Source organism: Fibroporia radiculosa (assembly GCF_000313525.1).
Source record: "Fibroporia radiculosa TFFH 294 genomic supercontigs, scaffold1819, whole genome shotgun sequence".
NCBI lineage: Eukaryota > Fungi > Basidiomycota > Agaricomycetes > Polyporales > Fibroporiaceae > Fibroporia > Fibroporia radiculosa.
This window is the reverse complement of record NW_012133320.1, coordinates 147,845-175,008: the sequence shown is the minus strand read 5'-3', so window position 1 is coordinate 175,008 and position 27,164 is coordinate 147,845. Positions and strand designations below refer to the sequence as shown.

The window sequence follows — 27,164 nt, the reverse complement described above, 5'->3', positions numbered from 1 at the left end:
CGCCCCAAGGTGTCCCGCTTGAGAACGTGCAGCCGCCGCGCGGTCTTGTGATGCTCGCATTGCGCGGCGCGCGTGGCCATTCGTGCGGGGCAGCTCGCGTCGACGGCTGTGCGCAGGCGGAGATTCTCCGGGGCGTGGGGGGCCCCCGCAGGATATGTACGATCGCCCGGGCGTGGCGCGGGGCAGCGCGCGTAGTGGGTGCTTTCTGCCCTCTCTTGCGCTGTCTTTTCGCTGCTCACGACGATCGCCACCGACATGAACGCGCGCGAGGCAAAGGCGGACGTGTCCATGACCGAAGGTGCGGCGCAGGACGAGGAGAAGTCGCTCGCCGCCAGCCCGACGATCCCCGCTCTGTCGAGTCTGGAAGACGTCCCCGAGGCTGAGATCACGTATCCGGAAGGGGGCCTGTACGCATGGCTCGCCGTGCTCGGAGGGCGAGTGGGCCGCGCTGCCGTTCTGCCCCGCCCCGCCCCGCCCGCTGCGCACTGACCGAGCGTGTCCGCCCCACAGGTGGATCGTCAACTTTTGCACGTTCGGCTACTCGACGTCGTTCGGGGTCTGCCAGGATTACTACACCGTCTTTGGCGCGTCGACGGTGTCCAACATCAGCTGGATCGGGTCCATCCAGGTCGCGTCTCGCGTGCTATGACGTCCCCCCGCGCTGATCGTGCAGGCCCACAGATGTTCCTGCTCTTCGCGATGAGCCTGCCCGCCGGGCGGCTGTTCGATATGGGCTACTTTTACCACGTCAACATATTCGGCTCGTTCTTGTTCGTCTTCTGGTGAGTGGTGCCGCCCGCGATTGGCTAGCCCTTCGCGGCCCTGACGCCGTCGCAGCCTCTTCATGCTGTCAATCGCGGATCCCAGCAAGTACTACCAGCTGCTCCTCTCGCAGGGCATCGGCATGGGCATCGGCGGCGGGCTCATCCTCACGCCGGCGCTGTCCATCCAGTCTCAGTACTTCAAGAAACGGCGCGCGCTCGCGCTCGGCATCGTGCAGTCAGGCAAGTGCAGGTTCGGACTCTGCGTCGGTGCGAGACTACAGCAGCAGCACCGCAGGATCGTCCGCAGGCGGCATCGTGTACCCCATCATGCTGAACAAGCTCTTCTATGCGAAGGCGGGCTTCGCGTGGGGCATGCGCGCGTCGGCATTCCTGACCCTGGGCCTCCTGATCATCTCGTGCTGCGTCATGCGCACGCGTCTGCCCACCGGCAGGGATGGCGTGAAGGGGGCAACGCCGTCAGTGAAGGAGGTGTTCTCGCATGTGCCGTATTCGATCGCGGTCGTGTCGTGAGTAGTGGCGCGGTGCTGGCTTGGCGACGCAAATTTGACATGTTCCTGCAGGCTCTTGATGGTTATCATCGGGATTTTCTTCCCCTGTGAGTGGGCTCTGGTACTTTGTGGCGCGCACAGCGTTAACGTCGTGGTCAGATTTCTACCTGCAGACATGGGCAAGGTACTACAGCATGTCGGATGACTTGGCATTTTACATGGTGCGCGTGCCATTGGGCGTCCATTGCCGTTTCGAGGCTTTAGCGTGTCTCCTTGCTCCTAGATTGCGATTCTCAACGCGGGCTCATTCTTTGGGCGGATCATACCCAACTTCCTCGCGGACTACGTGGGCATGTTCAACGTTCTCTGCCCCGTAGCGTACGGCTGCAGCGTTCTCATCTTTGCCATGTTCGGCACGACGAAGGCGGCGCCCATTATTGTCTTCTCTTTCCTGTACGGTTTCTTCAGTGGTTCATGTACGTACGTCCCATCCCATGCTCTTCTACGCCACTATTATCGTTGGGAGCTCATCCGGTTTCGTCTAGTCTTTGCATTGATGCCTCCGCTCATGGCGTTCATGGCGAGAAGCCAAGCTGAAGTAGGGTATGTGCCCACAGCTTTCTTGTCCTCCGTACTGGAAGGCACGCTGAGTTCTATCTCCTCGCCATAGCAACCGTATTGGGTTCGCCTACTCGACCTTTGGCCTAGCTGTCCTCATCGGAACTCCCATCGACGGGGCGGTGCTTGGACCCGGCGACTCGTACCACTGGTACAAAGCACTGTTGTTCAGCGGCGTACGTCGTCGTCATCTCGGTCCCTCCGTCATTCAAGGGATTGATCGATTCTGGACAGATCATAATGGTGGCTGGGTGCACGCTCCTGCTTTCCTCGAGGTATCTTTTAGGGAGGGAAAAGGGAACGCAGATTTTGTAGACCTCAAGTGTAGACTGGTGCCGCCGGGTTTACGCTGGCTTGACGGGGCCCTTGGGTGCCCCGTTGTACTTGTACTGCTATTTCCACGCATTTGAGCAACGACGCGCGTGAACAACGACTATGGTCGGTGGATTGCTCCCCTTTTTTCTTCTTTTCCAATTCCCGCTATTCTTTTGTCGGATATGGAGCCGTGTGATATCAGGAACGCGCGCATTCATTCAGTCTTGACTCCCTGATAAGCGGTCTCTGCCATTGGTCAGAAGCTCCGGGCTTTTAACCTTGTCTTTATAATGGCACGATGGATATGACTGAAGATTGAATGCTCGGTATTTGTGGTCGCACCGCAGTAAGAACGTTGGTCTGCTGAGACATAAATATGATTGTGCTCGGGGGAAGGACAATTAGCGCTCTTGGCAGCCGCCACGCCGCTCGAGGCGTTTATTGGCGCTTAACCGAGGCTTCATCTTTGTGGCGCGCCACGAAGACTCGAGGCTGGCAGATGAAGGATCGAAGGCGCGCGTCCGAATTGCGTCTCGAGGGTCGATCTGCGAATACCTAGACAACGAATAGTAAGGACCCCTTCGCATGCCGAGGTCTATCTCACGCCATCTTTCCGACCCCTTGTCTTAGACATTCCGGACATTCTGTTCAATTCAGTGTCCAGACTTGTGGTCACGCCGGCGCAGCCCATGGGGCGCGAGATGCATTGGGACAACGGCATAGGGCAGGTTTTTCCCATAGAAAGGGTGCGTCCGTGCAAGCTATCTCCAGCCAGAAACTCACCGCTAGCTTCTAAAGCATCACGAGTGCAGTGGTGCCCTCCGGAAGTACGAGGATAATGTTGCGTTAAAGTAATACCGTGCCTCTCCACGATCACATATCCTTGAGCACACTCCTCCCGGAGCTCCGCCCTTGTAACCGTCTCGTTGCTCGATAGCCTTGTGACGTTCTCCAGGCACTCATGATCATTCTATTGCGCAACAACTCGCCGACGGAGAGCCTCGGTCGATGTAGAAGACTCGCGCGAGTATGTTATACTCACGATGTAAGGCAGACCATGAATCTTGTCCTCCTCTGGATCTCTCACCCCCGCCAAGCCACGACAGTCATGAGTTTCAACGAAGTCAAGTCAAACGTGTCTGCCTCTGAAATTGCAGCAACGAAAGAGACATATCTCGAACAAAACCCTCCAAGTCCTATCCTCACGGACACGACGGACGATTCTGAGCCTGAGATCACGATTCCGGATGGTGGTCTCCAGGCATGGTTGGTCATATTGGGAGCGTGCGTCAGCTATCCATCTCGTCTCACAGAATCGACAGCATTGACAATCCCCCCGCCTTCCTAGGTGGATTGTGAATTTCTGCACATTCGGCTACTCAACATCATTCGGTGTATGCCAAGACTATTACGGTCTAGCGGGCGCGTCGTCCACGTCCAATATCAGCTGGATTGGGTCTATACAAGTAGATGTATCCAGAGCGACATCCTGAATGGCGCTGATATGGAAATTCGCAGATCTTCCTCCTTTTCGGAATGGGCTATCCCGCTGGCAGGCTCTTCGACCTGGGTTATTTCCGCTACCTCTGCATCACTGGTACATTTCTCTTTGTATTCTCGTGAGTGAATACCTCAACACGTATACTACTAAGCGTCATTAAATCTTGTATAGTCTCTTCATGCTCTCCCTAGCAGATCCTAGCAGCTACTATCAGCTGTTCTTGGCACAAGGCGTTGGTATGGGTCTGGGCGGTGGACTGCTTCTCTCGCCCTCGCTGTCCGTTGTGTCCCACTACTGGAACAAGAAGCGTTCTCTCGCTCTTGGCGTTGTGCAATCAGGTACGGGTGCTTTATGCGCAGATGCACATGGAATTGACATGGTTGCAGGCTCGTGCGCAGGTGGTATTGTTTATCCCATCATGCTCAACAAGTTGTTCAGTTCCTCTGCGGGATTCGCATGGGCCATTCGAGGATCAGCGTTTCTGACGCTCGTGATCCTCGTAGCCTCTTGTTTTCTGATGAAAACACGTTTACCCTCTGGGAAGAATCGTCTGAAGGGCTCTCAGCCATCCATAGCATCGATAATCACCCACAAGCCATACACTGTGGCCGTGGTGTCGTGAGTCTAGGGCTCTTCTTTATCGTCGTCGAATGGGAGTGCTGATATACGTCTGATATCAGCTTATTCCTTGTCCTTCTAGGATTGTTTTTCCCTTGTGAGTGCCGCTCATGATAATCCTTAAATTGTTCTTGCTAACTACCCGAGGTATTAGACTTCTACTTGCAGACGTGGGCTCGATCTTATCACATGTCTGAGACGCTCGCATTCTACAGCGTTCGTACTAATTTATTCTACGCTCATTCGCTGTCTCTAACCATGTCTTATAATCCAGATTGCGATCCTCAACGCCGCCTCAATTTTTGGTAAAATTCTGCCGAATATACTGGGCGACTACACTGGCCAATTCAACATAGTCTGTCCGGCTGTATGGGCAAGCAGCGTGCTCATCTTCGCCATGTTCGGCACGACAACGCCAGGACCTCTAATCGTGTTCTGCATTCTATATGGATTCTTCAGCGGATCGTGTGCGTATCTTCATAGCGATTATTAGTATGTTCTCGTCGGTTGCTGATATGCACCTGTCACAGGCTTCTCCATGCTTCCGACGATCCTCTCATTCCTAGCTAGAACCCCGGCTGAGGTGGGGTGCGTTATACAATTGTTTCCCGCATATTTTGCAGAGGAATGACGTTCGATGACTTCCCACAGGAACCGAATTGGTTTGGGCTTCACGATCTATGCAGTGGCTATCCTAATTGGTACTCCAATCAATGGAGCGCTAATTGGAGCGGGCGATTCGACGTGGTACAAAGCTATCCTATTCAGTGGTGTGAGTGGATCAATCATGTCTCCATATTGGCTATTCTTAATCACATGCCTGCGAAAGATTGTTATGGTGGCAGGTTCCACAAGCCTGGTTTACGCCCGGCAGCTGCTGGTGAAGGAGAGAGGATCCCAGCTCATATAATAGAATCGCAGCGAGACGATCGCAGATCTGGTATAAGAAAATACGTACATTTTCTGAGCAGACCCAGCCAAATGCTGCATGCGCAAGCGCCGATCTTGTAAAGACATTGGACAGTGGTATGATGTCGACTGCTGTAAATGACTCTGGACGCAAATTGGCGTGCTGCGATAAGGTCTGGTGACCTTGAAATTCGCGTGAGGAATCTATAGTGTCAGGCGTTCTATAATCGCATAGTTCGAGAACATCTGGAGGCCCTATAAGCCACTGAGGAAGTCTCGCGCCTAACAATCAGAGGCTGCGAACATGTTCCTTCGTGTAGTGTCACTGGTGAGCACTTCCGTCCTTCTCGTGCTTACAATTCCACTTTTCTACGTAAATATAGGATTCCCTTGAAACAAGGCTTCAATTTCATATAGCTCGTGAAAAAGAGAACATCTATCCTCATGTTCATCTGACAACATAGCGAAGTCTTTGATCATTCAGTTTCATGTGCTCCTCGTTGCCTACGTTGTGCGGCCCCGCTTTGATCAGTAGGACTGATGACTCGATATCAGAATCACGAGTGAATTGGATAACTCTGAGTACTTCTACAGCGCCCGTTCTTCACGAAGCTCAAATCCTCAGGTCTAGAGCCGAGACTTCTGCTTTGTATATATGCCCTCCTGACTGACAGATGGTGATCCGCATGCTTCAGCTATTACGTTCCCATGTCCGAAGAGTACCGCATTGCCGTGGTCACTGGTGCGGGGCAGGGAATCGGCAGGACGATTGCATTACGACTTGCAGATGATGGATTTGACGTCGCTGTGAACGATCTTGCAAGCAATTCGGATGCTCTCGCGTCGCTTGTGGGAGAGCTGCAGATGAAAAGACGACGAGCCATTCCGATTGTTGCAGATATAACGGAGGAGGCTAATGTCGAGGGAATGATAGCCAAGGTGGTACAAGAACTAGGAGGATTGGATGTCGTGCGTGCGGTTTCAACTCTGAATACCCCGAAACTGTTTGTTCGACAGGCGATGTACAGATGGTAGCAAACGCTGGTATCGGTGGATTGCTAGTGCCGCTCACAGAACGTGCGTATCCTCGGCTGAGCGTATATCTGATTGATAGTCTCCTAGTACCGGTGAAAGAGTGGGATCGCGTCGTTGCGGTCAACCTGCGTGGTGTTATGTTGTGTTACAAACATGCAGCAGAACAAATGATCAAGCAGGGACGCGGAGGGCGAATCATCGGTACGTGGTAGTACCACAAAGTCGTGCCTGAACGGCAGCAAACTGTTCAGATTCAAATCGTAGGCGCCTCCTCGCAACTGGGAAAACAGGGTGAGACCAAACACATATATAAATAGGCGAGCTATGATGTTGATGATCGAGCGCAGGACAAGCGTCTGCGTCTGCGTACTGCGCGACAAAGTTCGCAGTAAGAGGGCTCACGCAGTCACTTGGTGATCTCACTTGTATCATGACTTTGCTCGTTCTCACCCTAATGCATTTCGACACAGCGCTGGAACTCGCTGAACACAAGATCACAGTGAATGCGTATGCTCCGGGAACCGTTGATACGCCCATGTGTATGCTCCTTTCATGGTTCATGGTTGCAAAATACCACTGGGCACGCCATTGATGCTGTATCATAGCACGGGGCTTCTTGGGCGACGAGTGGTTTTTGAATACCCGGCAAAGAGGAGTACGTAACGTAGACTGAGCTTTCGAGGTCGTCTTCTGACTCAGAGCATTCGCTTTTCCAAGGAGATGAATCCATCAGTTTTTGCAGAACCAACTGTTATAGCGAGTATCGTGTCGTATCTAGTCAAACCAGAGACATATTTCGTTACGGGTGGGCCTGCTATCCATGGCTGAGGATTTATTTCGCTGACTGGCATGTTAGGGCAAGCCATTAACGTGAATGGAGGGACATTGATGGACTAAACTTTTCTCGGAGTTAATCGGGGTGTATTTTGCGGAAAAGAGGGCTGTTCTGTGGACTTCGACTGGACTGGCATTCTGAATTCCGCTCAGGTTGCGCTAATTACACCCACCCCTAGTAGGCCATCAACTGTCTCCCTCAGTGTTGGGTCATGATCGGGGATATTAGGAAAATGGGCAACTAGCATCAGCCATCGTGTATCCAAATGGGTATGGCATCGAGGATATCAAATATTCTACTCGCATCATCACCATCATGATTTACTAGGCTCTGCTAGTAGGTTTGACGGCGCCACATCATCGTAACTCCGTGCCCAGCGCCTATGAGCTTGTCCCCCGTCGCACCGGGGTCTCCAACTTTGGCCATTCCCAATGCCCGGACATTTTCAGAGACCCAGAGGCTGTATTGATGCTTCGAAATGCCAGAAATGATACTATGTGCTTTCGAAAAGACGTGCCAGCGGCAAATAAATGGCATGTTAAATAGAAGCTGTAAGTTCAGGCGACCGCAGCGCCTCAACATCCCAGTTCGTTGTTGAACAGCCCTCAACAAGAGTTGGGAATGATGTTACGAAGTTTTGGTACCCCGAGGCGAGCTAGCGCAGACTCAAGACCTCAGCGTATTACATTTACGACGGTAGCGTTAGTGACCCCAAGCGCGTCGGCACCTCGGCATGACCGGAATCTGTCGGACAGTGGAAGACGCGCTGCTGATACGGTACATATGCGCTCGTGCAACTAAAATTGTTTCCAGCAATCTCAAGATCGATGTGCCGCCTCGGAGAAAATACAATGGAGCATGGTGGCCCCTCAGCTGATGGCAGCTTGATGCTGTAGGTGGCGGATCGCTCAGTGTCGGGTGAGTCGCGCTCATTGAGGATAGCAGCGACGAAAATAATGACGATTTTATGAACAGTTTATGCCCGCTCATTGATACCTGTAGCACGGGCAATTTCGTTGTTTGGCATATGCCTTGACATTGTTGTAGTCAGCTCCTTTTGAGAGGGATGAGTACACCGTCCGAGTCCAGTCATATTGCCAAGAGCACAACCACCAACTCGAGGAGGAAGACAACTCACGCCGCGGGACGACACCCAGGCCGCAGGCGGCACCAGCCGATGCCACCCATACTCTATTGTATTTTCTCAGGGGCGGCACCGTGACATCGATTTTGGGATTACTGTCATTGGGTTCCATACGCCCACTCTATTCCCAAGGCCACTCATGCCTACCGCTTCTCGCATCAATCAAGAACTTCTACCTGCGTCTGCAGCTCAGTTGTGATAGATGATCAGCTCCTACCATGAGGATACATCATCTTGACGTGATCAAGTGATTCAAACGAAGGGTAGCCACAAACTTAAATGAAGAGACTTCATAAATCTCAGCGTTGGGGACCCAGATCTATTTAGTGGCCCCTTCTCACCAGGCTTAAATACGGCGCCGGTCTTTTACAAGTTCTGGTTGTTACTGCGAAGAATTACTTACACTCTGGCCGTACCCTTGACCTCTGTCTGACACCTACATCATGGACCTATCCGGCACGATGGGTGTCTTGTTTATCGGAACATTCATTGCATCAATGTAAGCTCGTGTTTCTTCCCGTACGTGCTTGTATTCAATATTGTACTGATACTCCTTGAAGCCTATTTGGCATCACTATCCTTCAGACATTTATTTACTACCGAAATTACCCTTACGACTCAATCTGGACCAAGCTTGTGGTTTGCTATTTATGGTCGATATAGTCATACGCATCGGATGTTTTCGGTGCTGAATTATCTCTACAGGATTTTGGACGCATTCCATGTTGTTCTCATCTTTCATGCTATGTACTATTATATGGTACTCAATTTCGATGACCCGGCCGCTCTCCAGGAAGCGATCTGGAGTTTCAAGGTATGGTAAAAATACATTCTCGCTTATATTTGGATGTGACATCTTAGGAGTACAGGTGCAAGACATTTTCGGTGTATGTCGATTGCGCCACCCACTTCCTTTTCTTATTGTATTGAAATGATTGTAATTAGGCCATATGTGTATCCTCGGTACAGACGTAAGCAGTTTCGAGCTTGTATGTGGTGACTCAAATTGACGTTTGAACAGTCTATATGCGATTCGCATTTGGAAATGTAGGTTGTAGATGCTTCAGACTTGGAAGCATTTCTGTTGAAGCCCTGTTCCTTTTTATTCCAGTGGATGCCGTTGTGCACAAGAATTCACCATTTCGTCGCGTTTTGCCTGTTATCGTTGTAAGACACAATCTTAGGTTTGGGGTGTGTGCGCTTGTACTCATGTTGCACTCAATGCCACAGAGTTTCCTTCTGCTCGCAGGATACGGTAAGTCTCACGGATCATGCACTACCGCATTATCTCATACAGCTGATTGTTCTAGCGGGCAGTCTGTGTGAGTGCTTTCTTGCCAATACTTTTGACTCCCCAATTAATAATTTATATAGCAATTTGCTACGAAATGTGAGCAGCAGGGTCTCAAAAATAGCATCATCTTACACGCTCCAATGTAGTGTTCGGCCCTCTACTGTTGCCGGAATTGTGGCCATACAGGTATGCCAAATTTCTATCGACCAAGGGAATAGAAAACTGACAGGTTATCGCCATAGTGGATGATCTATTTACCTGCGGCCGCATGGGCTGCTGTGGATGTCAGCATTGCAATCTCCATGTGTTATCTCCTGGCTCGTTCACGCACAGGCTTTGAGAGGTGATATACGTCGATGGCTTCTTTTCTAACTCTCAACTCATTGGCTATAGGACGGATTCCACAATCATGTTGCTCATGTTATTCACGCTGAACACTGGCGTCATTACAAGGTATGATAATTTAAATTCTATAGATTTGCAGGAGTGCTAACAAGCTCCATAGTATATTGTCTATTTTCGTTATCATAACGGTAGGTGGATAGAGTCAAATTGGGCTGTTGCGCACCAGATCCTGACAATGGTTTAGAGAGCTGCGTGGCCTGAGAAGTTAGTCTTTGTGGCTTTTGTATATTCACTTGTGAAAAGTACGCCGTTTTATTCTCAGTATGTGTGTGAGCTCATACATAAAATTGACTTTGTAGTGCACGTGAACTCGTTCATGGCTATGTGAGTTTGGATCATGTTAACAATCTTTGGAAGCTCACATGCTTGTTGTGAGCCAGGCTCAACGCGCGACGGTTTGTTCGCAACTATCACAATGCGCCTAATTATGCCCAGGATGGTCTTTCGACGCCACACGCTACCAACGCTGCCAACAGCCAACTTGAATTCCGTGCGGGACGCGTGCCCCGGACCATAGACATTCATTTAGGAAAGGTAGTAAAGGATGAAACCTTGTCAGCGGGACTGAGCACGGATTCGGATACGGTAAGTGTTCAATATTTGTTATACGTGCGATCACTGGACGTAATAAGGTATTTTTGGTAGAGGTCGCTCATCGGAATCAAATCAACCGTCTGAAGCTCGATAAGGAGTCTGAAGCCGCGAGAACTGATCGACCCGCTTTGTGAATCGGAACCGTGGAAATGGGTATTACTGGACGCGCTGTATTTGATGTTTTTATGCTTGTGATTAAAAGAAACCTTCGAGAGGTAGCCGACATTTGTTGAATTTGAGAGACTGAGAATCGTTTGACTTAACAAGACAACGTACAAAACCCTAAGGTTGGGTTTCCACCAGATGTCGCCTCCGGATCCGAGTTCGTCTCAATAACAGTCGATTTAGTGACTCGATTAGTGCTTGCCAGCCATTTACATTTACCCTACAGATTTGGCATTCCTCGAGTCTGCTTATAAGAGAAGAACCTCGCACATTCTTCACCGGCGGTGTATAATTTCTTATGCAATGCATGCGCAATCATTCTGCCCACATACTGGCACGTGTACTCTAAACACGGTTTCTCAGAGCCTGAGAGCCATGATCGTTTGGAGCCTTCCTACCTGGTCCGTCGGAGCCCTTTACGTAAGTGCACATGTTCTGCTATTCTTCCCTGCCATTTCCCCCACTTTTCGGCTACTACAGTTTCAGCGGATGTGGTGATGGTTTATCATTTGCTGTTCGGCCACATACGGGCCATCCCACTAGACACTCGAGGGTATTACGGCTCAGCACGTCGTGTAAAAGTGCAATTAAGGCAGTGTCACGGGCTCATTGGTTTTTCGGAGTTGTATGATCTAGATAGTGAGTTTTATGGGCGTATACCGTGCTCTCGCAGCCACTAATTGACTTCTTTCATCATAGAATCTTGAGAAGTTGTCTCCTCCGTTCTGACCTCCACAGCCAAGGAGCCAGTAAGCCACTGGCAACATGTGATTGTTGCTCTACTCATCCAGATTCTGGTTTACCAGAGCTCACCCAGTAAGTGATCGCGCACATCCAAGTTCCCGCGAAGTGCGTTCACCATTTCTACACTGTGAACACGAGACTACATATCCGCACTGCCTTTGTCATGTCGGAATGGAAGGCGAGTTAATAGATCAACTGAAAATGAGCCGCTCGAATCACCCCAGTGTCAGTGTCGGAGATAAGGGACGAACATGATGTTGACCAGCAGAAAGGCCCCAGGATGCTCAAGGCGATCCATAAGGCATTCTGGTTTGAGTGTGGTGGCCTAGATCTGCAATCGTCGTTTAAATGGAGGCGAGTACCATCGCCGTGCATGTGTGCGTATTTTCAACCGAAAAAACCAGTAATCAATTTGCACATATAGGTGAGTAGTAAAATAATACATAAATGACGCTTGAGTTCATGCTTTGATACTCACGTGTGATAGTATATAGCTAGGCTGTGCATGGCGTTTAGTGAAGGCTCATCTTGTAGTGTTGTCTTTTGAACATATTTACATTGGTGTTTAGCGAAGGCTCGTCTCGTGGTGCTACCTTTTGAGCATATTTGATGGAAGACCCTTGCTCCTGGTGGGTGTCTACCTCGTGAATCAGTCGAACAGTCCCCACTTACACTATGCGTCAGCTTCAATTCCAAGCGCAATCACTATATCTGATATCTCTCGAAAAACCACCTGACCTCTAAAGGCTGTTCGGTCGGTCGGCCTCAATCCGACTGCTTGATCCTATTCGCATCCATGACTACCCTGGTAGACGATCTGTTTCCCAAAACATGATAATATTACCCGACTCTCTGGGATCTTGAGTCAGCAGTCATAGCGCCAACGTTTCCATATTTCTCGAAAGTTGGACATCGATATTGGCGTGCTACCCTCACCTTTAAGTATGTCAAACAACAGCCGCGTTGCAATTGTCACTGGTGCAGCGCGAGGGATCGGCCGAGCTATCGCGTTGGGGCTGGCCAAAGATGGTATAGACGTCGCTGTGAACGACCTACCCAGCAGCGCAGACGCTCTTGCAGACCTCGTGGAAGAAATTCAATTATTGGGAAGACGGTCTGCATCGATCGCTGGTGATGTTTCCGACGAGCATAGCGTTAAGGGTATGATATCGAGGACGGTAGAAGAACTAGGAGGACTAGATATTGTACGTGAACTCGTTATGCTTTTCGTCTCGATCAGCATAATATTCGCGGAATAGATGGTTGCAAATGCGGCAACGGCGATGTTTGCTTCACTCATTAAGAGTAAGCACACTGCGAGGGCTAGAAGGATGTCTAACGTTTCTTTCCAGTGGACGTGGCGCAATGGGACCGCATTATTTCGGTCAACTTACGTGGCATGATGTTGTGCTACAAGTATGCAGCAGAACAAATGATCAAGCAAGGCCGTGGTGGCCGGATAATTGGTAGGAACTAGGATTTGGCAGTTTTGGATGCCATTATAATCGACTTTACTGGGAACGCAGGCGCATCCTCTATTCTGGGAAAGAGAGGTAATACAGCAATTGAGACCTTGTCACGAATACTCGAGTGTTGTCTAAACTCGAGAATTTATGACAGGTGGGAGCGAAATGTCTGCATATTGTGCCACAAAGTTTGCTATTAGAGGCTTAACGCAATCATTAGGTCTGTATGATTCCGCTGTATGACTTGCTTAATATAACGTGGTTGTATACAGCACTCGAGCTCGCGGAGCACAAGATCACGGTAAATGCGTATTGTCCTGGATTTATTGATACTCCCTTGGGTAAGTGCCTCTCATGTAGGTGTTGCAATAGCATAAGCAAACTGAAATCCTTATAGCTCGCATACTCTTGGGGGACAAGATTGTGAATGGCCAACTCGAGGGAGTGCGTGTCGCGCTCTGAATCTTTTTTGTCTATTAACCTGCTGTGCGCCCTATGCTAGGTAGCAAGCTTGCCAATGCTCACTGCTGGGGACCCGGATGTCATAGCAAGCATCGTGTTGTATCTTGTCAAGCCGGAGACATATTTCATTACAGGTATGCTGATTTGGAGCAGCGCGTTCGATCAATTTCTCAATCTATATACAGGGCAGTCCATCAACGTAGATGGAGGCATACAAATGGATTAAATCAGGAGGGTGTAGGAAGCCATTCAACCCCGCAGCCTATTCTTTTAAAGCGCCAATAAAAGGGCCTACTCTCCCGGAACTTCGGCGTGTACATACCGATATATCATACAGCAGGCTTCGCTAAGACATCTGCATCATATTGTGGAGCATTTATTCTGCTTAGTGGACACACCGGACACCCACACATCTTGGGACATTCCTGACGCTCTAATGTTCAGTTCCTCATCGAGAGATCAGAAAACGAAGTCCCTAAATATGGAAGGGTCTATCTTACAAGTACCGAGAATCGCCCGGTTTGCATTTGACTTAATCTCGTGAGTAGCTTGGTTTGGTCTATACTATCTTGACTCTGTATCTCTGTTTTCCTGCAGCCCCCTCCCTGTCACATTGAGCTTCCAATTTCAGCCTCAGCTTCATGTCTACAGAACGTCGTGTCGCGATTGTCACTGGTGCCGCTCAGGGTATCGGACGAGCTGTTGCATTACGACTCGCCGACGATGGAATAGACGTTGCTGTGAATGACCTTCAAAGCAACGCCGATATATTGATACAGCTTGTGGCGGAGTTGCAGGCAAAGGGGAGGAAATCCATCCCGATTCTTGCTGATGTATCCGACGAGGAGGGTGTGAAAGCAATTGTGACCACGACAGTACAGCAACTTGGCAAACTTGATATCGTGCGTAGATTCTCCGGATCGATGCAAGGACAGTAACGTTATAATCACTGTCCACAGATGGTAGCAAATGCTGGCATTTGTGCGTTAGGGTTGCTTCATGAGTGTAAGGCACGTGGGTGAGAAGTATTGTATATGGCTTAGCATGCTCCTTCCAGTGGATGTCGAGCAATGGGACCGCGTCGTTGCGGTCAATCTACGCGGAACCATGCTGTGCTACAAGTATGCTGCTGCGCAGATGATTAAACAGGGGCATGGGGGTCGGATCATTGGTGAGTGCCCATCCAACCCTGACTTCAATTTAATTTTTACGTGGCCTATCTTCCGCAGGAGCTTCCTCTTACACAGGGAAGAAAGGTATATAACTAATTCATGCTAAAAGCAGTTCAATCTAGATAAATTCCATAGGAGAGGCCTATGCGAGTGTCTACTGCACCACGAAGTTCGCTATCAGAGGTTTAACACAGTCATTGGGTTCGTAAGCTGCGATATTATCGTATCCTTTCATATCCCTGATCAAGTTGTCACTTACAGCAATGGAACTCTTAGAACACAAGATCACCGTCAACGCCTATGCTCCTGGAGTAATTGACACGCCGATGGGTGTGTTTCTCAATGACAGGCTCTGCACATTGACTGATCGCTCACAGCGAGGAGAACCTTGGGTGGTGGTGGCAAAGCTGAATGGGTACGTGTTGAATCCCACCTTTTACCTGATTGGGGTTCAACATAACATTCTGCTTGTAAATTCATGTGGTCACCGTGCGATGATATATGTTTTGGATGCAAAGGCAATAGGCGCACAACCACTCGAAGGAGCTGCAGAACCGGATGTCGTAGGTAGCATCGTCTCGTACCTTGTCAAGCCGGAAGCCTACTTCATCACAGGTATGTGTTCATATGGTGTAGTTCGGGCATCTGAGTTCCGACTCTACGGTGACAGGACAATCATTGAACGTGAACGGAGGGATATACATGGACTGAATGGAGCACCATGATCGTGCGAGGGTTATGCGCTCTCGTGTCATAGTTGGAGTTGAACCGGTGTTTGATGCTCAGGTGTCTAGACGACATGGATTGCCAGTGCTGCAGGGAGTGCTCAAAGACATTCAGCAAGATCAAGAGTCCGGTCCACCCGGTTTCGGAGCACAATATTAGCGGAGGACCAGATGCTCGTGGATTCACAAATTAACAATCCATAACTATTGTGCGAATATATATATATATATTAATCTGTGAAAAAATAGAAGGTTCCGAGAACACTGGGGCCCCAGACGCGCCCGCGGTCCAAGTACCAACGCAAAGTTGACGTTGGCAGCGCGCGAATCCAAGTTCCCACCGTACTCTTCGTTAACGCGTGGCATCATGTGATCGCGCTCGTCGGCCGGAAATTGAAAATACCGTGGGCAAAACGCGGTGTCCGGCCGTCGAGCAGATGCCGAACATGCACCAAAAGAGATCGCATTTCCACTCGATTTTCTGGGCTCGAGCATTAGGTATTACAAACATTCGGGCATCGAACATAGCATATCGCTAGCCTCTGATTGATCCGCTTTCCATGTTCCTTGCATGTAAAATCCTGCCGAGTGATTGCTCTTCGAACTTTGCAGGAAAATGCGATCTCTCGCGGCCAGTTTCCGACGCATGTTCGACCGCCAAACTTCGTCAATTGCCCACGGTTCAAGTAACTGCGGCAGTGGGGCCGAGAGCTTGGAACTTGTGGATTACTATAAGTTACGACACGACTTCCGAAAGCCTCAAGGTAAGCTTGCCAATGGCCAGGCTGCTAGCTGTGTTGTATTCATGCCCACGACATTACTTGTCGAAACTTAGTAAGTAATGACAGCTCGCTCAGACTTTTCTACGTATACATCTACTAGGGATTCACGAACATTGCTACTAAGTAGGATCTGAGGGCCGAGTCTGGACAAGGCGAACAGTATGGCGCCGCTGGCCGAACGATGGGTGTCCGAAACACTCTCGTTTCTTTTGGAACGATCTTTTGGTCTCCGGTCTCATCGAAATGAGAAGCTCGACCCGCGTAGGCTAGGCTCAAGGGTATTTCCTCTGGAGGTGTACGAGTAGAACCTCGATTATCTCTGGGACGACACACGCACCCTGAAGGCCTCAAGTCGTGCAGCCTCACGTCTCGCATGGGTTCGAACTACGCGAACACATATATTCCACACGGTGATATTGTCCAAAACCAGCGATTGCAAACGCCTAGATATGCTTATCAGAGTCTCGTCGTGCGTGAAGTCAGCAGGACCAGCGGACTGTTTTCGCAATCTCATGATCTCTAGTAATTATGGCTCGTGGACAAATCGATGGCTTCCCAAGCTTCTGAAGGCTTCGACTCAAGTCGAGAGCCAGAGCACGTCCATGTATGCCGTCGAGCTCCTGTTCAGGCTCGGACGCAGGTTCCTAAAACCGACGCGGTGCGCGAAAATCTACTGAAGTTGGATGTGACATTCGCGGATATACCTAACCGACACACAGTCCATTGGATATCCCGTTGAATGGTGAGTACACAGTCTCTGACTACAATTTGCGGTTGACTCTTTATCTCATGGATACTCGGGTTATTATGCTCTCAAAATGTTTGTTTCGCTGTCATCTTATTTTTGCTATCGTCTAGTTGTTGTTTCTGTCAATCGCCTATATCATTTGTTATGACTGGCCTTTTTCTTTCCGTATTTTGCTTGATCTGTTTGCTACTCTAATTTCCTACTGATGTAGTATGGCTGCAGGTCGTAAAAAGGTGTAATTGAGATGAGGATGAGTGCACACCTCTGATGAGTGGGCGAACAGAACTTCACTGTAAGGCTACCGAATTCGACAAATGTTTCTCTCATAAGGTAGGAGACCCGGTTCGAGAGATATGAGAGCTATATGTACATATCAATTGGCTACTGCATTACAGATCCCTCTTTGTCATCTTTATACCAGAACTCCATTCCGGTGTGTGATTCATAGTGCTTGAGCACCTTCACAACTTCCGCTGGCTTTAGATACTTGTTTGTGGCCAACACCTGAGCCAATGAGATAATTTTAGCTGTATACCGCTCACAACTCTGAAGTCCGTACCACAAGGAATGTTCGTAGTGCCGCCCAGCCTGCTGCACGATGAATCATGAGCCAGTATTGGTCTACAAATTCAATAACCCCTTTGCAGTAATCATCCAAGATAAATTTACCCCTGCAGTTTGATGATCAAGTCAGGAATCAAGGAGACAAGACGCGAGGGATGCCTACCGATTTAGCATAATCCAACGATTCCAAAGTGCCAGCACTACTTTTTGCCCATCTGGTATCTCATCTGTTTCGAAAAGCTCTTCTTCTCTGTCTACAATGGCCCACGATAGCACCCCGAACGGCTCCAGTGGTAGTGTATTCAATAGGTCATAAATCTTTGGTCCACCAATGCGGCATGAATGTGGCATATGTTGCATATCTTCGTCTCCGATTGGTTCTGGAAGGAAGGGATATTGCGCAGCTGGACCAAGTGAATTTGACTGGGGCGGTGGCGTAGGGTAACGTCCCGGAAGCGATCCTCTCAGGCTTGACGACGTAGTCTGTCTCTGCGTTTGTGTTGTAGATGAGCGCGTGTGTGAATAGCTATGTGTGGTCGCGGAAGGAGTTGGGGAATATGCACGGAATTTCTTTGGTATAAGATCTGATGAAGAGGTATTGGCAGGGGGAGGATCAAGGATAATAATTTCGGGTTCTTCGTCGAGCACAGAATCTTGCTGTTGTGCAACTTCAGAGTCCCTTGACGATTGGGTCTCTAATATAGTAAGTTTATCTTCGCTTGTCCTGTTGTCATTATTACAACTGTGCCATGGACATCGCTGAAACTCACCTAGGTATGTTGAACGGCTCTAACAACCCAACTATACCGTCGTCCCCGTCTTTGTCTGCATCTTCGTCATCGGTTGCCGTCGCTGATTCACTACTATCCGTTATTTTTTCAGGAACAACAACGGTGAGCTGCCATCGCTCCTAAAGACATTGCATCAACGACGGCTACAACAAGAAACACCAGCTACGTACGACCCGTAGAGATTGCCTTTTCTCCCACGTAATCGTGCATTCACTATGATCACGTTTCATATGAAATTCGAGCACCTCTCGACGCGCGAAATTACCGTGATACCGGCACAACGGGCACTTCCACTCGTACATAATGCCTTCACGTTGTTTATATTCGCGCTCACTTGAGTCGCTCCCTTCAGAGTCAGAAGCAGTATCGTCGTCGGAGTTGAGAGCAGCATATCGATAGATCACAGAGACGGGTCCTTCAGGCGGCTCGGGGGGCTCCGCCGGTACACCAGCCAACTCGCATTCCCGTTGGAACGCCTTGCGCAAATTGCGTATAAGGAAGGGTATCCGGCCATAGCTCCTCAATCGCTCCGCACGGAAGGTTAGATCATACATGCCACTCGTCAGTTGTTCAGTCTCATCGTCGTCAGTCTCCAACTCTGAAGATTCCCTGACAGCGCGTGACCGAAGGCCAGGATTGGTTCTCTGTTTCGTAGCCATCTGCATCCTTAAACCTTCAGCGGGATGTTCATTAGGCGTGGCTTGTCGTCGGTGTACTGTTTTAGCGGCTTGTTCCGGTCTGAATTCGCTCAACATCGTTGAATATAATACGTTGTCGTGACACTCACATATTCCTGTCTTGAACCTCCACTTCTTCCCCTGCATCGTCAGAAGGGCGTAGTTCAAAATTCGGCCCTAAAATGAAACCGCTTCTGTCAGGCTGGGGCACCCCATCACCCCGTGGCACAAGAAAAGACCTATGCCATCTGCGTGCCGATTGCGAGATCGTGGTCTTACTTGGCATTATACGGCGTGCCGGTTGTCCCTCAAAGGTGTCTTGCTCGACCCGTTGCCGAGAATTTTGAACGACGAACTCCTCAGGAAATTCGGATAAAAACAGACGAACCGGTTGAGATTTAGCAGCGAGGCCGGTACGAGGACGCTGTAAGGCACCAAAGCCGGCATTAGGCGGAGGATTTCGGCCTGCACCGGGAGCCACCTGCTTCCGAGAGACCTCCCGTGGGTCAGGATTATGCTCGGCACCTGCAGAGCGCTGTACCTCCTTCGCAAGTCGACTGGGAACCTTTGAGACAAAAGGGCGATCCGCTGGACGGCGCGGATCAGAAAAACCTCCAACTGGTCCGCCGCGGCGAGAAGTCAACGCAGTTTTGGTGATCAGGCTTCCGCGCCCCTCGTGTCCTGACCTAGGTTCACTTACATTGACACTAGCTGATTTTCGGGCAAAAATGGAACCATGACCAATATCTTCGCGACGTGGAGTAGCCATTTTATAACCGAGTGTCTGAGGATATAAGTGTACCAATAGAGGCAACAGCTAGTCACAGCCACCGCCGGACGTCGAGGATCTTGGATAGCCTCAGCCGATCAAGAGATGTTTGTTTGGCTATGTTAAGATCAAAAGGCTTTAGAAAATAGGTGCAAATAGAAACGAAGCCGTATAGCGATCGTGCGGAGTGCGATGTATCGACAATTTTGAGGACACCTGGGCTTGAGGGTGAAAGGGTTGGTTTAATGTCTGCGAAGAAGGCTGTTGATCCTGTCGCAAGAGTCGGTGAGTTTGGGATACTTTGTGGTATAAATGTGCTCGCCAACCATAGTTAGACTTCAGCCTTTTTGGCGGTGCTGAGTCGCTCACAGAGGGCAGGACACCTCGCAGGACTACTGTCGTGTCACCTACACCCAGTGACGATGGAAAGACACATATCTCACCTCCCCAGGACCCGTCTGACTTCCTTTGGATCATGACCGAAGAGCCACACCGCAGTAGACGCATGGCGATCATGAAGGCTCATCCTGAGGTGCGCATAATCTTCCGAGTTTAGTAAGAATCTTATGTACAAGTTCCTTCGTTTCTTCGTCTGAACTTGTGCCAGAGCTGAATAAATCATCCTTAGGTCAAGAAACTCATGGGCTACGAGCCTCTGACGAAATACGTTGTCTTCGGCGTAGTTGTCACCCAGTTGCTTGTCGCCTATCTGCTGCGGAATACCAAACCATTGACGCCTCTCTTTCTCTTCTGCGTGTATTTCATCGGCGCAACTGCAAACCACAATTTGTTCCTCGCTATCCACGAGATTACACATAACCTAGCATTCAAGGGAATCAAAGCCAATAAGGCACTGGCTGTGTTTGCAAATTTTCCTATTGGCATCCCCTATTCTGCCGCATTCAAGGTACTGACTGCTTGATATCAAAGTCCACATTCTTCGCTGATATCACAACTAGCGATACCACTTAGAACACCATAAATACCTGGGCGAAGACGGTATAGACACCGACCTGCCGACGCGTCTCGAACTAATTTGTCTGAACAATGTTCTTGGGAAGGTCTTCTTTGCGTACGTCTAGTCGCATCCTCTACCTTGTTCTGCCTTTCGCTAACGGGACACGTTGAACAAAGTACGTTCCAGATTTTATTTTACGCGCTGCGCCCTGGTTTCGTGCGCACGCAACAGCTGACGCAATGGCACTTGGTGAATCTGGTCGCGCAACTGATTTTTGATTACATTCTTGTGAAAACATGCGGTGCGCGTTCGCTCATCTATCTGATTGCGTCAAGCTTCTTCGCCGGTAGCCTGCACCCGTGTGCGGGACATTTCATTGCCGAACACTACGTATGGGATGGTCTCAACCAGGAGACATACTCGTACTATGGGCCGCTCAACGTGCTCGCGTACAACGTGAGCATTTTCATTGCCACTTTCCGGCACTCGAAGATTCACACGTCCTAGGTTGGATATCACAACGAGCACCACGATTTCCCTTCCGTACCGTGGACCCGGCTCCCCGCTCTCCGCGCGCTCGCACCTGAATTCTACGACACGATTCCGTCGCACCCGTCATGGCCCATGGTGATTGTCAACTTCATTCGCGATCCGGAGGTGGGAATGTTTGCACGTGTGAAACGCCCCATGAAGGACAGGGACTGTGGCTCAGCTACAAACGCCCCTGAGGCGAAGCTGATGAAGGTGCATAGCGAGATGGAGGATTCGGATGACAGTGCTTAATCATTATCGAGTTGGTCGCATTCCGTTCTCGTGGTATGACTCGGTGCACTGCCAGTCGGCCACGAAAGTCATCTCAGTCATCAATGACTCCGTAGGCACAGACGTCGTGCGAGTTACTCATTTCTGGGAAATCGACCTGTTTGTGCTTCGCTCCGTCTCGAAACCAGTGCATACGTCTCATTTACCAGTCGTTCATCAGACGGCCGGCCACTGAGAAGGCACTTGAAGGTGAGCTATGTTATCTGCACAATGGCAGCGAGACTGGGCGTCAGCGAGAACAATACGAGTTTATGTAACACGTGCGAAAGAGTGTCCCGTATTGCCGCACTGCCTTGTCTGTGGCGGCAATCGCGAAATTACCTGCAACGGAAGGGCGCGCCGCCTTTGTTTCCTTCTATGGATATCGCCGCCCGGCGCCGTCCGTACGAGTCAAGAAAGCATATATAGCAGGCCGCGCCCCCGCCCAGCCTCTTTCTCCTGATCCACCGTCTCATAGAGTAAAGAATGTATCCTTTCTCTTATGAAAACATGTCCAACCCGACCACTCCCCTTAGTACGTGGGATCAACAGCAAGACGCGACAGAACAGCCGTTTCAAGTCCAAGACACGTCGATAGCAAGCGGTTATCAGGGACCAAGTCACCCACATATACAGCAACGTATGCACCAGATACCGCAGACAATTCCTCTCGAAGAGCGGCCATCGCCCATGCAATATCGCTTTGACAACACGACAGTGGATCATTTCAGATATCAACAGCCAGCTACGACCAGCGATGGTTCGGGCGGGCGGCGAGGATCGAGCAGAGCGCCGTCACGCCCTAGCGTGAGTCCCAGCACACCCTCTACGTGCGGCCCAGGGCCTAGCACCATGCCTGTCCGCAACAGTCGCGGTCGAGTGCAGACGCACCCATATGCCCGTCCGCAGTCAGCGACCATCACTGGCTCGGGTCAACAGTCTCCCGTTGGGAGGCTGCGCCCCGTCCAGAATGAGCCTACACCTACAAATGCACATGCAGGCACACAGCTCAGCCTGAGTGCCAATGAAATAATAGCAGCGTCCGGGACTACATCCTCGTCCGGGTCCACAGTGATGTGCCCACTTATGAATATGTGGAGAGCGAGAATGCTAGTGCAAAACGTACTTCGGGGTGGGGAGAACGTTAGGTGCGTTTCTGTCCCCTCATATCATCACCCCTGGCTCACCTTGTGATCGCCCTCCCCCCCTACTTCCTTGAAGCCCTGATACGACGACAATTGACTGGAGACGCTGGTACAAAATTCGCACCGACGTACAGCTTAAGACGGACAATACCCTAGTGTACGCCCTGCAGCTTCCAGGTGTCGAGAAAGCCGATGTGACTCCGATACTTACGACATGTCCGGTGAACAAGACCAAAGTAATTGTCGTTGTGGGAATCATGCGCCCCTACTTGCGTCAAGAGTCGGGTGAAGTTGTCGGGCGCGAACACATCGTCGGACTCTACTGGCGATGCATTAGCGTCCCTCAGCATATAGAGGTTCGAGTTTCGTTCTGCTGTTCGCCTGACCGAATTGATGCCTTGTTCTATTAGCGCGAAGATATAAACATGAAGATGGATAAGGGAATGCTGACATTGATGTTCCCTGCCGGCCAGCGCGTGCAGGCGAGACCCCAAGTTATACCTTTCTCGTGAACCACAAGACTGCCGTTCCTGCTAAGGAACAACTCTTAATTATACCGTATGATGCTCTGCCTTTCCTTTCGATTCACCTGCGGCATCCCTAGCGCAAGATGTATGTCAATTTCACTTCAAAACGCCCTTCCCGTACCATACCATATCATGTATACCATACACCCAACTTTTTTGTAGCGGAAAATTAGGAGGCGAGTATAGCGATCAAAATAGAGCCCTCATTTTATTTCTTTTACATTTTTGAGATCGATGCGTCAATCCGAGAATAGTGAGACAGTAGCAAATTGACAGCAAATGAGCTCGAGTTATCATGATTATTTACTTCATCAAATAAGCTCGATGAAGCACGCAGCACAATCATGCGCATAATCCCATAAAGATCTTGTCAATAATGGTATGACAGGTGAGGTCTTCTGCAAGATCTGAAACCTCAGAAATGATGAACCGCACCACCCATCGCCAGTTCCACCCGTCCAGGCGATCCCTACATACAGTGCCCGTTGCATCATGCAGAAAATGAGTTCCATCCTCACAGGATGGCGGATACCAGGAACGGAGTTGAGCATCATACCAGCGACATCGCGAGTGAAACCATACCAACAATGTAGAATATCAACACGAGATAGAACTGACATGCTGACGAACCTTCGATTTCAAATCCGTATTCTCGCAATGCGGTGTCGCACAGGATTCGAATATAGACTGCGAAAGACCACGGGGGATAGTGTCAGAATAGTCAGGATTTGTGACGACCAGGAGTGGTGGCACCTCTCTACGTGTATCTGGGCCAACCGTCAGAATAGATGGACACCTGGCCCCTGGATGAATCTTCAATTTCTGACCATCATCGAAGCCGAAAATCCATCTGTGTCAGACGGCTGTATTTCCTCCCACCGACTCCCCAGAACCGAATGCGGTAGATAGAAGTAAAGCAGATAGGGGGGCACAGTATTCAGCGCAATGATGACCACAGGTCGAGAACACCAACCAAGTCGAGTTTGGAAGAAAGCTAGGCTGTTCGCTGTTGTTGCGGTCGAACGACACCCGCGCATACAAAATCCATGCGGGGGTGGCGCTAAGGCGCTTCAACCTCGAGTCAACCATGTCCGTTTCTCCCCCTATCCATCGCTACCCCTCGACCAGTTCCAGCAGTAGGGAGGACCTCATAAACCAATACGAGGCAGAGGAAGAACGCATTATTAATTTACTCTACCGCAAACTCGAGCGAGTGCGTATATGTCACCGTGGCTCGGCAGGAGTGGTCACTCACGAATCTAAATTCCGTAGCTCCGTGAGGAGAAAATTTCACTCGAGAATACACTTGAGGCTGAATCCGAAAACCATGTGAATCGGCTGTCGCGAGAGATATCTGCACTGCGATTGGCGCAGCAGCAGCAAGCTCAACTGAACGGCCATGGCAGCGGCAGCGGCTCGCCTGTCGACACCCGGCTGGGGATGCACACATTCTTGGGATACAAGACCCCAGCGGACCCAAGCCCGGAGCTGATGCTGGACGCCATGCGCAGAGAGAACGAGCAGCTGAGGAATAGGCTCGTGGATACAGAGCGGGATTATATCCGCATTACCAGACTAAACGAGATCTACCGCGAGGAACTTATTGAACATCGACGGCGAGTGAGTGTAATCAGCTACTACAACCGTTCTCGCTCCGTGTTATTGACACCATGCGCAGCTCGGCTTGCCAGTAGACAATCTAATAGGTCTACCAGACCCGTACTCACAGCCTACTCACCGCCGCTCGAGTTCAAATACTTCGTCGCCTTCTACTTCAGTATTGATCAGCCCAAGTCCACTGCAGTCTCACAATTCCCGCTCTAACCATGGGGTCCCTATTCATGGAGTACCCATCCCACGCCCACCCTCGCAAATTCACCGTCCTGCGAACAATATATCCGAAGTGACGATGCCCCTGTCGCATTCTCCCTCGTCTTCTTCATCTTCGCCATTTCCCTTCTCCCCGACTTCCGCATCACCTCTCCCCACTAGCTACGCTAGCGCAACGACGGCCATCACCACCCCGCCGTCCTCTGCATCGCTGACTTCAAATCCACCCGCGCCCTATCCCGGTGCCGCAACCACGCTCTCATATCCTTCCGTTCCTCCCCCTTCTCTCTCTTCGTCGTTTGGCTCGCCTTCCGCATCCTACTATGTCTCCCTCTCCCACCCCATGTCCCTCTCGCACAATAACGACGCGGCCGTGTCCCCAGCGGAGTCATATAGCAGCCGAGGTAACTCGTTCCATCGCAGAGGTAGCTTTGAGAGACGGGTGGCAGAGACGGGCAACCTGCTTAGTTCAAGCAGAGGCCAAAGCGAGAGCCGACGAGCAAGCGTCGAGCGAGGTGCCCGGGTGGCGGAGACGGGATCGCTCTTACCGCGTGGACGGGTGCGAAGGGAAAGCTCTCAAGAGCAACCGGAAGAAGTAGGAAAGGCTGATGGGAAGACGGAGGGAGGCGGTGGGATGACAGCAGCAAATTCGCAACTGTGATCCTGCGTCGGCTGGAGCGCGGTTTCTACTTGGCTTGATTCTTGTCAGTCGCACAGAAAGATATCGATATAAATTTGCTCCTTGCTATGGCGTTCTCTGTTACGCCAGTTGTAATTTTAATGCAGACATTATGTTAGCATTGTGAAATAATATTTCACGTATTCTGGGCCGACACGGGGGTACATTCACTCAGAGCAGGATTATAAGTTCCTTCGACCTATCCGATTATTGTACAACTCTAACCAAAAAAAAACGCAAGCGAAAGAAAGCCAAGGCACTATCTGTATCCCGCCCCAATGGGCGAGTTCGTAGTGCCAGGCGAGTTCGTTACGAATTACAATTGCAACTGCCTTCGGAGTATCCTACACCAGATCGACACAGAAATATACCATCTTATCCATTGGCAGACCCACGGCAGTACTAACAGATTGTCGTTCGCATAGATTAATATTGGCCTGGATATCCAGATCTGTACAAATATTGATCTGTACCCTCCAATGTTACTAGCTTTTGCACTGTCTGAGGCGTAACCATATCTTCGACAATGTCGATGGGAGTACAAACTACCAACCTTTCATTTCATCTCGTCTAGATTCTTCATGACTTGAAACTTCAGCGTCATCGTTCACAATATCTGTGCCATCATTTGGCGGAAGCCGCAGAACATGTGTCAGCTACAATTGCAACATGCCGACCGTTGAGCAGAGATGAGACTATCATTATAGTTTTCAAAATGGCGGAAATGTGAGGAGGTGAATTTGGAAGCCACATGAAAAAAGGGATAGTATGCAAAGCAGCGCATGTCAGTGCTAGTGATGTATCGACCTAGTCATTTCCTCGAGCACCTCAATAGAGGATGTGTGCATTCGCTGTGTAATGTTGGTATAAGAATTTTAGTAGATGATGTCGGTCGTCAAATACCACCTTACCTAGAGGTGCGATTGATTCTGAGCGACCCGAATGCACTAACAAAGTAGGGGATCTATGGCCGAGGGTAAAGTGGAGAGAATCGTGACGTTTCAATTGTGGTTACAAGTTGGAGTGGACAATGCAGTGACAATAACAAAATACTCAAACTCAAGTGTATCGACCTGTGAGACACGCATACAACAGTCATGAATCTCCTCAAGACCACGCAACAGCAAAGCTCACCGCTGTGGTAGTCGGCATTCCATGACAGGATCAGTCGTTTTGGCGGATCCTCATATGTCACATCGAATTTCAAGAACTGCCCCCGCACTACAGTGACATACTGCATTTGACGACCGATTTTGCGCACGATGTCCACAACAGTGCCTTTGGTCCCAGATATTTTGAACTTGACCTTGACAACGAGGCCCGGGAGGCCATGGGCCAGAGATTCCAGCACTCTGTCGATGATAGACCACTCAAATAGGTCTATACTTGAAGTCTGGCTGCAATTTCCCGTCTGGTACTCAAGGACCAATTCTCGCATAATCGGTGAGCGCACGGTGGAGAGAACCGCTGCCATCCATGCACAGGTTGGCTGAAGGTGGCCGCTCTGTATGTGTGTCAGGTGAAGTGATACGATGGCTTCATTTTGAGAAAGCACCAAATCGGTTGGCCCTTCTGGAAAAGCGTTGTAGACGGGAGACGAAAGTTCAGACACGCAAAA

At 50.1% G+C, this 27,164-nt stretch overlaps 9 protein-coding genes across 9 annotated transcripts; 8 read left to right on the top strand and 1 right to left on the bottom strand.

The window, feature by feature from the left end:
• Positions 1–255: 255 nt before the first annotated feature.
• Positions 256–5,235, top strand: FIBRA_03285 (uncharacterized protein; the record flags this gene model as incomplete). The annotated part of the gene is made up of 21 exons (XM_012325130.1): positions 256–407; positions 511–628; positions 682–782; positions 838–999; positions 1,052–1,291; positions 1,346–1,380; positions 1,433–1,494; positions 1,557–1,749; positions 1,819–1,876; positions 1,944–2,166; positions 3,261–3,490; positions 3,555–3,672; positions 3,725–3,825; positions 3,879–4,045; positions 4,094–4,325; positions 4,388–4,422; positions 4,480–4,541; positions 4,600–4,792; positions 4,856–4,913; positions 4,977–5,097; positions 5,155–5,235. The coding sequence occupies 21 exons, from the start codon at positions 256–258 to the stop codon at positions 5,233–5,235; spliced, it is 2,742 nt and encodes a 913-aa protein (XP_012180520.1).
• Positions 5,236–5,942: 707 nt separating this feature from the next.
• FIBRA_03284 (uncharacterized protein) lies at positions 5,943–7,166 on the top strand (the record flags this gene model as incomplete). The annotated part of the gene is made up of 8 exons (XM_012325129.1): positions 5,943–6,203; positions 6,263–6,311; positions 6,357–6,470; positions 6,534–6,560; positions 6,617–6,808; positions 6,875–6,924; positions 6,987–7,074; positions 7,126–7,166. The coding sequence occupies 8 exons, from the start codon at positions 5,943–5,945 to the stop codon at positions 7,164–7,166; spliced, it is 822 nt and encodes a 273-aa protein (XP_012180519.1).
• Positions 7,167–8,691: 1,525 nt separating this feature from the next.
• Positions 8,692–10,625, top strand: FIBRA_03283 (uncharacterized protein; the record flags this gene model as incomplete). The annotated part of the gene is made up of 17 exons (XM_012325128.1): positions 8,692–8,747; positions 8,954–9,062; positions 9,118–9,135; positions 9,194–9,219; positions 9,270–9,295; positions 9,360–9,415; positions 9,479–9,503; positions 9,559–9,570; positions 9,623–9,638; positions 9,689–9,728; positions 9,785–9,885; positions 9,936–9,995; positions 10,048–10,075; positions 10,132–10,189; positions 10,247–10,271; positions 10,328–10,532; positions 10,593–10,625. 17 exons carry the CDS (start codon positions 8,692–8,694, stop codon positions 10,623–10,625), a joined length of 894 nt encoding a protein of 297 aa, XP_012180518.1.
• A 1,769-nt stretch (positions 10,626–12,394) lies between these two features.
• Positions 12,395–13,604, top strand: FIBRA_03282 (uncharacterized protein; the record flags this gene model as incomplete). Its single annotated transcript, XM_012325127.1, has 9 exons — positions 12,395–12,655; positions 12,710–12,755; positions 12,803–12,916; positions 12,977–13,003; positions 13,071–13,136; positions 13,189–13,257; positions 13,314–13,360; positions 13,419–13,512; positions 13,564–13,604. 9 exons carry the CDS (start codon positions 12,395–12,397, stop codon positions 13,602–13,604), a joined length of 765 nt encoding a protein of 254 aa, XP_012180517.1.
• A 415-nt stretch (positions 13,605–14,019) lies between these two features.
• Positions 14,020–15,261, top strand: FIBRA_03281 (uncharacterized protein; the record flags this gene model as incomplete). Its single annotated transcript, XM_012325126.1, has 9 exons — positions 14,020–14,280; positions 14,338–14,383; positions 14,436–14,549; positions 14,608–14,634; positions 14,686–14,751; positions 14,812–14,880; positions 14,928–14,965; positions 15,069–15,165; positions 15,221–15,261. 9 exons carry the CDS (start codon positions 14,020–14,022, stop codon positions 15,259–15,261), a joined length of 759 nt encoding a protein of 252 aa, XP_012180516.1.
• A 1,730-nt stretch (positions 15,262–16,991) lies between these two features.
• Positions 16,992–19,606, bottom strand: FIBRA_03280 (uncharacterized protein; the record flags this gene model as incomplete). The annotated part of the gene is made up of 7 exons (XM_012325125.1): positions 16,992–17,165; positions 17,199–17,309; positions 17,365–17,476; positions 17,533–18,087; positions 18,140–18,279; positions 18,331–18,898; positions 18,948–19,606. 7 exons carry the CDS (start codon positions 19,604–19,606, stop codon positions 16,992–16,994), a joined length of 2,319 nt encoding a protein of 772 aa, XP_012180515.1.
• Positions 19,607–19,851: 245 nt separating this feature from the next.
• Positions 19,852–21,347, top strand: FIBRA_03279 (uncharacterized protein; the record flags this gene model as incomplete). The annotated part of the gene is made up of 6 exons (XM_012325124.1): positions 19,852–19,891; positions 19,942–20,138; positions 20,235–20,513; positions 20,566–20,678; positions 20,741–21,020; positions 21,072–21,347. 6 exons carry the CDS (start codon positions 19,852–19,854, stop codon positions 21,345–21,347), a joined length of 1,185 nt encoding a protein of 394 aa, XP_012180514.1.
• A 528-nt stretch (positions 21,348–21,875) lies between these two features.
• On the top strand, positions 21,876–23,022 carry FIBRA_03278 (uncharacterized protein; the record flags this gene model as incomplete). The annotated part of the gene is made up of 3 exons (XM_012325123.1): positions 21,876–22,513; positions 22,587–22,866; positions 22,921–23,022. 3 exons carry the CDS (start codon positions 21,876–21,878, stop codon positions 23,020–23,022), a joined length of 1,020 nt encoding a protein of 339 aa, XP_012180513.1.
• Positions 23,023–24,124: 1,102 nt separating this feature from the next.
• FIBRA_03277 (uncharacterized protein) lies at positions 24,125–25,528 on the top strand (the record flags this gene model as incomplete). The annotated part of the gene is made up of 3 exons (XM_012325122.1): positions 24,125–24,250; positions 24,310–24,657; positions 24,716–25,528. 3 exons carry the CDS (start codon positions 24,125–24,127, stop codon positions 25,526–25,528), a joined length of 1,287 nt encoding a protein of 428 aa, XP_012180512.1.
• Between the last annotated feature and the right edge of the window lie 1,636 nt (positions 25,529–27,164).